General features: G+C 37.1%; 1 protein-coding gene across 1 annotated transcript; it reads right to left on the reverse strand.

Moving 5' to 3' along the window:
• Positions 1 to 645: 645 nt before the first annotated feature.
• On the reverse strand, positions 646 to 3,889 carry LOC145636690 (uncharacterized). The gene is made up of 7 exons (XM_081688254.1): positions 3,638 to 3,889; positions 3,427 to 3,538; positions 3,070 to 3,324; positions 2,134 to 2,759; positions 1,556 to 2,044; positions 916 to 1,284; positions 646 to 834 (listed from the first exon to the last, which is right to left on the reverse strand). Exons 1-7 carry the CDS (start codon positions 3,887 to 3,889, stop codon positions 646 to 648), a joined length of 2,292 nt encoding a protein of 763 aa, XP_081544380.1.
• Positions 3,890 to 8,729: the final 4,840 nt, after the last annotated feature.

Genomic DNA, 8,729 nt, shown 5'->3' on the forward strand with positions numbered 1-8,729 from the left:
TGCTTAAGACCATAAAGGGCTTTGTCAAGCTTAAACACATGATTAGGAAATTTTGGATTCAAAACCAGGAGGTTGTTCTACATATACATCTTCCATCAAGTAACCATTTAGAAAAGCATATTTCACATCCATTTGGTAAAGTTTAAAACCCATGTAAGAAGCAAAAGCAATAAGTATTCTAATAGCTTCTAACCTAGCTACAGGAGCAAAGGTTTCTTCGAAATCAATACCTTCCTGTTGATTGTAGCCTTTTACAACTAAACGAGCTTTATTCCTCACGATAGTTCCATATTCATCTAGCTTGTTCTTGAATACCCATTTGAGACCAATTACCTTCTTCTCTTTGGGTTTGAATTCAAGATGCCAGACCTTGTTCCTTTCAAATTCGTTCAGTTCCTCTTGCATGGCTACAATCCAATCAGCATCTTCTAAGGCTTCCTGATGATTTCGAGGTTCCAGAATGGAGAGAAATGCATTGAATGCGCATAAGTTCCTCATTTGTGAACTGGTCTAAGTTCTATATCACTTATTATTAGATCAGTGGGATGAGATCCTTGATATTTGAAGGGTTTAGGCTGGAATTCTCTTGCCGGGACTCCAATTTGAGGCGTTTCCTGTTCTACATTTCTATCTTCTTCTTCAGCTTCATTTCCTTGAGGTTTTGCTCTTCATTGGTCTGAGCTTCATTTGTTTGAGCTTTTTTATTGTTTTTCTGAGGATTTTCAACAGTCTCTTCATTTGGATCTCTTTGCTCTTCTCTGGTTTGCTTAGGATATCTTCTTCTTCATCCCTGTTTCTAACTAATCCAATTTCAAAATCATTGTTATCATGTTCCTGTACATTCATAAAAGAGTTAGACTCATCAAATATGATATGAATGCTTTCTTCAACACACAAAGAATTCTTATTATAAACTCTATAAGCTTTGCTATTTGAGGCATAACCAAGGAATATAGCCTCTTCACTTCTCTCATCGAACTTTCTAAAGTTCCTTTTTCCATTATTGTGAACAAAACATTTGCATCCAAAGGCTCTTAGATGAGAGATATTTGGCTTCCTCCCTTTGAACAGTTCATAGGGAGTCTTATTAGTTATGGCCCTGATGGTTACTCTATTTGTTATGTAGCATGCTGTGTTGACAGCTTCAACCCAGAAGTTCCTTGGCAGGGAGCTTGCTATCAACATTGTTCTTGCCATATCCTCCAGAGTTTGATTCTTCCTTTCAACCACTCCATTCTGTTGAGGAGTCCTAGGAGCAGAGAAATTATGGTTCATACCTTTTCCCTGAAAACTCATCAAATTTTGAATTTTCAAATTCTGTACCATGGTCAAATATTAGATGGATTATTGAGAATCCACTTGTTTTCTGCACATGTTTGGAAAATGCTACAAATTCATCAAAGGTCTCATCTTTACTTGTTAGAAAAATCACCCAAGTAAATCTAGAATAATCATCAACTATAACTAATACATATTTCTTGCCACTTCTACTTTGGACTCTCATGGGACCACACAAATCCATATGAATTAATTCCAATGGCTTAGTGGTGCTGACCATCCTTTTAGATCTAAAGGAGCTTCGAACATGCTTTCCTTTTACACAGGCATCACAGATTTTATCATTCAGGAACTTGATAGAGGGTAGTCCTACAACCAAGTCCTTTGACCTGAGTTTATCAATTAAAGCATAGCTAGTTTTACCAAAGCGTTTGTGCCAAAGTAGAGAGTCATCTTCAATAAAACTCAAGCATGTAAGGCTACTCTTCGAGATTGAGTCAAGGTCAACCACATAGGTATTTCCTTTTCTCGTTCCTTTTAGAATAACCTTCCATGATCTGTTATTGAAGATATGGCATCCATCAGAAGTAAAGCTTACCGAATTTCCTCTATCACAAAATTGTGATATGCTGAGTAGATTTTGCATCAAACCCTCGACCAGGAACACATTTTCTATTGCATGGGAGGTTGACTTTCCAATTTTGCCTTTTGCAATGATTTCTCCTTTCTTGTTGTCTCCGAAAGTCACAGTTCCTCCTGGATAGGTCTTTAGTGAAAGAAATTTTGATTTTTCTCCAGTCATATGCTTTGAACAACCACTATTGAGGTACCATAGTTTGTCCCCTTCACTAGGACCTGCAAGAAAACTTGAGTGTTAGTTTTAGGAACCCCGGAATCCTTGGGTTCCTTTGAAGTTGATGCAATATCAGTTTTCTTTATCCATATTTGCTTAACATTTCTTTTATCATGTTCCAATTTCTTTCTACAATCAGATTGTAAATGTCCTGTTTTTCCACAGAAAGTGCAAACTTTGCTACAAGGTAGGTTTACATATTTTTTCTGTTTCCCTTTCTTTTTGGACTCATACCCAAGTCCCTCAATTCTCTTGACTTGAGCATTCTTGATCCATTTAGGTGTAGCATTCGGATCAATGCTTCTATTCTTTCTATCCTGTAGTTCCTTTTCCAGTTTATGTTTGCCAATTTTTAAGTTCTCAAGATCTAGCTTGAGTTTTTCAAAGTCAGCATTGAATTTCAGCATCGAATCATTAGAGGAACTACTAGAGCTAATATCAGCATTAACAAGTTTATACTGTGAAAGCTCGACATTTAACATGACATTTTCCTTTTTAACATTTTCAAGCATTTCAAACATAAGAATATATTTGTCATGTAGCTCTCCAAATCTGGTTTGAATGTAATTTCTTGTTGTTTCCAGCCAAGCACTATGATCTTTCCAGATTAACCTTTTAACATTCTTTCCTGTGCATGCATTCATCACTCAGATTAATTTCCATTTCGACAATAAGATCAATTAAAGCATCCTTTGATAGAGATCAAAGTTTAGCATTATTAAAGTTACTTTCACTTACCTCCTTTTCCAGTTCCTTGAGGTATGCACGCATGTCATCTGACTTCACCATCAAGTAGAGATTTGTGGTTTCCTCTTCAGGTTGATCTTCATCTTCCTGATCACTTTAAGAGTCTCCCCAAGCAGCAATCATTGCTTTCTTGACATCGATTTTTGAGAAAGGAGTTTTGTACTTCTCTTTTCCTTGTTCTTTGAACTTACCTTTTCCCTTCTCAATATCCCATTGAGGACAGTCTCTGATGAAGTGGTCAGTTGACCCACACTTGTGACATCCATACTCTGGTTTGAAGTTAGAAGACTTCTTTTGAAAATTTCTGGAGTTCCGTCCGTTCCAGTTGAACATCCTCTTGAATCTTCTGAATAGCATTGCTACTTCTTCTTCATCCACTTCTGATTCCTCCTGGTCAGCTTTCAGTGCAAGCCCTTTGTTCTTGATTCCTTCACTATTACAGGTTCCTAAATGAAGCTCATGTGTCATGAGGGAACCAGCAAGTTGTTCAATGTTGAACGTTGTGAAGTCCTTTGTTTCCTGAAGGGCTGTCACATTAGCTCTCCAACGCTTGTCTTGAGGAAGACTTCTTCGCACCTTTCTAACATGCTCATCAGTAGGAATTTTTCTACCAAGAGAAACTAGTTCATTAATTATGTTAGTGAATCTAGTAAGCATTTCCTGAATAGACTCTTTGGGTTGCATCTCAAAACGTTCATACTTAGACATGAGTAAATCGATTTTAGAACGTTTTACTTCATTAGTTCCTTCATGAGTTACTTGAAGGAGATCCCAAATTTCCTTTGCGTTCTTGCACCCCATAACACGATTGTGTTCTTGTGGTCCAAGTCCACAATGAAGCAGTTTTACATCCATTGCATTGATTTCCATTTTATCAAAGTCTTCTATCTGATATTCAGACATTGGTTTAGGAATTACCTCATTTTGAGCATTGGTTTTGGTTACCTCGAAGTCTCCTACTTCGATTACTCTCTTGACCTGATAATTCTCTACTTTGATGAAGATCTCCATTCTGTTCATCCAATAGGTATAGAATTTCCCATTGAACATAGGAGGTCGTTGCGTAGAGTACCCTTCTTCAAGCTTTTCATGAGTATTCATCTTGTGCCAAGATTCTCCTCTTCAGGGTGTCCTGATATCGAGAGGATTAGGCTCTGATACCAATTGTTGCTTTACAAGAATACTACAAGAGGGGGGTGAATTGTAGTTTAAGAGAATTGAGCTAACTTTTTGCGGAATTGAAAAATACTAAGCTACAAGAACTCAAAGTGAACACAAAGAGATTTTACGTGGAAAACCTCTTGGCCCTAACAAGAGGAAAAACCACAACCACTTGGGATTTTAGGAAAGATTCTTCACTATAACAGGGCAAACAACCTATTACAAGCTAAAGAATCAATCTTCAAGTTCCTCTATGAACTTGAAGTTCCCGGCAGCAAGTCCCACTACTTGCTACTCATCTCTTCTCTATTCTATTTTCTCTCTTTCTCTTCTAACTTCTCTTAGAGTTCACTCAAACTCCCAATTCCCAAATTACAACTCAATAATAGACTCTTAGTGAAAGTAATTAAGAAAAACACTTAAGTGGAATGCGACTCTTGACTCGTTTATGAATAAGAAAGAAAGATAAAAGTATTTGAGCAAGGTGAAGTTATCCAAAAAATAACTTCAATATTTATAGGAAAATATTGCTTGGAGAAAAGGCCATACTTTCCACTACTCACACCACCACTGTTGCATATCAACGCCACTACTCTACACCACCTCCAAATCTTTCAATCATGTCGTAGAAATTAGGGCACGTTGAGCCTTAAGGAAGTAGCACGTTCGTGAGTGGAGAAGACTGAATCAACAGTCAGTTGCGCAAGCTTAGGAAGTTGGTTTTGCAAATATCTTCTTTCCGAAAATAAATTATCAGCTTAAAAGATAAAATCACAAAAGATTTTCTTAAACAAACTATCCTATTTTTTAGCAAGTCAATACTTATCCTTTTTTCAAACGCATTCCACTTAGCATCAATCCTAATTATTTTTCACTTACATAAAATCTAAAATAGAAAAATACTTTAGACTTTATGCTTCTCTAAGAAGTCTCTGCTTCAAGTCTTCTTTCCTTAGCTTCTGCTCCGAAGCTCTAGTTCCTTCACATGAATCTTTAGCTGATCTCTTTGACTTTTAGCTCCTTGTGTTCCTTTGCCTTGAGTGATTCCTGTAACTTAGAAACAAACTACAAGACTCACAAAATATATTAGTCCACTTGTTTGACTTGTGTTATCATCAAAACATCAAGGGCAACAGAAGACCATTAGAAACTTGAGTTGAATGCTTTAGCTGTTAAATATTTTCACTTTGGACTTGGACCCCATGAACATAATTGTATCATGGGATGTAAGTTAGATAAACAGATTTGGGATCTACTACAGGTTACTCATGAAGGTACTAATGAGGTAAAACTTTCTAAAATTGATTTATTAATGTCTAGGTATGAGAGGTTTGAAATGCAGTCTAAGGAAACCATAGAAGAAATTTTTACAAGATTTAATGATATAACTAATGAATTGTGCTCCCTTGGCAGGCACATTCCTATAGATGAACAGGCAAGGAATATTTTGAGCTACCACAAGATGAATGCTGAAGATCCAAGGTTACTGGAATGCAATAAGCAAAGGATTTCACCAAGTTCAATATGGAACAGCTAGCAGGATCACTGATGACTCATGAACTCTACTTGAGTTCCAATGCCAAAAATTCCAAGAACAAGAGTCTTGCTCTTAAGGCAAATGACTCAGATGAATCTGAAGTTGATGAGGAAGAGATGACAATGACGGGGAAAAAGTTTAACAAGGTTGATGAACAACATGAAGTTTGATAGGAACAAGAAGGTTACAGGTTCCAAAGACACTACTTGTTTCAAGTTTGGCTCAAAAGTTCATTTCATAAAGAATTGTCTATTTAAAGAAGAGGACAAAGGAAAGATTAGAGGAAAGGATTAATCTAAAGATTCTAGAGTGTATAAGCCATACTTTACTAAGGACACTGTAAAGAAGGCTATGTTGGATGCCTGGAAGGATAGGGACTTAGAAGAAGAAGAAGACTAACCTTCAGAAGAAACTGCACATCTATGTTTAATGGCCAAAACTGATGAAAAGGCCAAACTGAAGGAATTTGAGGCCGAGGTATGGTTTTCTCAAAATGAATTAAGACATTTTTCTAAAGAGAAACTAATATGTGTTGTTTTGGAAATTCAAGAAGAACTACAGGAATTACATAGAGCTAAACAACAAAGTGATAAGGCTTTAATAACTTACAAAGAAAATAGGAAATGGCTAGACAATATGAAGTTTGAATTCAATATAGGTTCTTTGATGATAATGTTGATCGAAAAGAAACTATAGAAAAACTAAAACATGATAACATACTTTTGAATAATGTGGATTTATCTTTGTTAAAACTTAGTGTGGATACTCCTAACTCTGAAGTTCCTCAACTCTGATTTAGAAGATCTAAGATCGGATAAAGCAAGACTTTTGGGGGAACTTGAGAGAGCTAGGAAAGGTAAGCAACCCATAGAATATAAAGTTTTAGATTGGACTGCTAATGCTTAGACTAAGAGAACAAAAGGATTAGGTTTTAAAAAGAAGTACCAAAAAGAAAAGAAGTATGTTGATCTACCTAGTAGTATTTTTTACTATTTCTGTGGTAATATAGGACATAAGCAGGTTAAGTGTCCTAAGAAAGAAAAAAAATCACAAATAAGAAAGAAAAACATGTAGAATAGATTTGGGTTAAGAAAGATAACCCCACTCCTGTTACACAGGAACCCAAGAAAACCTGGGTTCCTGAAACTAATGTTTGATTCTTCATGCAAGTTCCAGTGAGGAGGAACTATTGGGTTTCGGTGAGTCCGACCCACTGCGGAAGGAAACCCGACCCCAATATCAAACTCACATAATTATAACGATAAACATAATTAACCTAAACACAAGACTAAGTATGGAATTATTACCTTTGTAGCGTGCTTCGCTCATTAATACGATCTCTTACTTGAAAGCCTTCAAGTCCCGCTCACACGGGGACCTCATTCAAGGTCCACCTACAACGCGAACACCGATCTGGTCTAATGGCTTGGAGTTAGCAAGCCCCGACCTAAAAACTCGAGTAATTAGCGTTCAAAGGTTTTCACACTGTGATGCCTTTTTCAACACTTACTCAAGTGAAGATTTTTAAACTACCTAGGTTGGTATTTATAGGCAAAGGCTCACAAAATTCCCATCATCTTTCCATGTTGGAGATTTTTATTTTATTCATTATATTTTAAATCTAAAATAAAATAAATAACCAAGCTACTAATAAATCAACAAGTGTCAAGCTCACATGAGGGGTTAGGTGAGGACCATTTAGAGGAGGGGGGGGGGGGGGGACAAGACATACTCCCCAAGCACTCCCCAAAAACCACCACCTACACCACCTTATTCCCTTCTTGGCTTGCGCCACATGGCAGCCCCACTTGCTAACCAAGGCACCCCAAGTGGGCTGCCATATGGCTGTTGCCACCCAGGACCAGCAGGCCCAGCACTTGCGTGTGGGATGCTGCTTGCCGCAGCTTGCTAACAAGCCTCGCACTTGGTGCAGGCTGCTTGCTTGGCCATGCCCCTAGCACTCAGCTTTCCGATGCTAGGGGTGTTTTGGTCATTACGTTGTTTTATTAGTCTTTTCTCGTCTCGTCTTTTATCGTTTTTGACTCGACTTCCGACGCTCAATTTCGACGCTCTAAGCTCAAATTTTCGACGTCTAAATAATAATTATTGGGGCGACTTATTAATTCCTTCCGAATTAATTCGTCTCTTTGGTTCGCTAGTTGCTTGGGCGTGACCTGAAGGGTTTAGTCAAGAGTAAGGTATAATATTAATTATTTCTTAATATTACTGATCAGAAGCGAACTCCACCCAGGCATTTCGATCACTTGACCTCACTGAATAATTATATTTCTAATAATTCCGAACCCTCTATCGGAATAATACACTTGTTCAAAGGACTACATTCTTTTCAATCTCCCACTTGTCCTTCCTGACAACTGCGCATTTAGTGTATAACCTTTTTCCTATGTCTCTTAATGTCTTTTCATGAACTATAAGGTAAGATTTATTCGTAATCCTAATTATGTCCAAAAGTGTTTCTCGATCCCAGTCCGATTGTCAATAAACAGATGATTTCTAAAATCCATCCAAGCACGACCATGCATTTTACAGTCTTGCTCTTTGAAATGCCTTGTAAATTAAACAACAAAGACATCTTCCCTATTTTTTTAATAGGGGGACATTCCCAGTCTTGTAATGATCTTCTCTTACTAAGAGGACCTAGCCGCCCGAGTGTTGCCATTATAATCCTCTATTACGGTAGACATTTGACAACACTAAAGCGGACTAGTACTCAAACAAGAAAGCTCACGATACTCATGGTCGAGGAAATAGGTTCCGATAGCCATAATGAGAAGTATGCTTATGACGATTTTTTAATCACTTAAAGTATTCTCATGGTCGATCCAATATGGTTCTAAACCAATACCTGTGAAAATGATTTATTACAATCATGTCCCTGTAGCACAAGAAACGGTGCTCTAAATCAAACTACACACTAATCTCAAATGGTCATTATTCCTCAAATGTTTAAATGACCTCGATTAGGGATAATTTTTTATTATAATTTTCAATGTTAACTTAATAGGTGTTTCCTTACCAAGACTGGTCTTGATATCCTATTTTGAATATTCCAAGAATCGAATATACTCATATTTTAATTCTAAACCACAATTAAATGGCAAACGGAGGGATAAAATATTGCATGAAATTTAT

Source organism: Chenopodium album, chromosome 6 (genome assembly GCF_948465745.1).
Source record: "Chenopodium album chromosome 6, dcCheAlbu1.1, whole genome shotgun sequence".
In the NCBI taxonomy this organism is placed as follows: Eukaryota; Viridiplantae; Streptophyta; class Magnoliopsida; order Caryophyllales; family Amaranthaceae; genus Chenopodium; species Chenopodium album.

Coding starts and splice junctions, on each gene's coding strand:
- LOC145636690 (XM_081688254.1), bottom strand. CDS start 3,889: ATGGAGATCTTCATCAAAGTAGAGAATTATCAGGTCAAGAGAGTAATC. Junction 3,325..3,426: donor AAGTCTTCCTCAAGACAAGC/GTTGGAGAGCTA, acceptor AGCTTCATTTAG/GAACCTGTAATAGTGAAGGA. Junction 2,760..3,069: donor GGATATTGAGAAGGGAAAAG/GTAAGTTCAAAG, acceptor ATGCATGCACAG/GAAAGAATGTTAAAAGGTTA.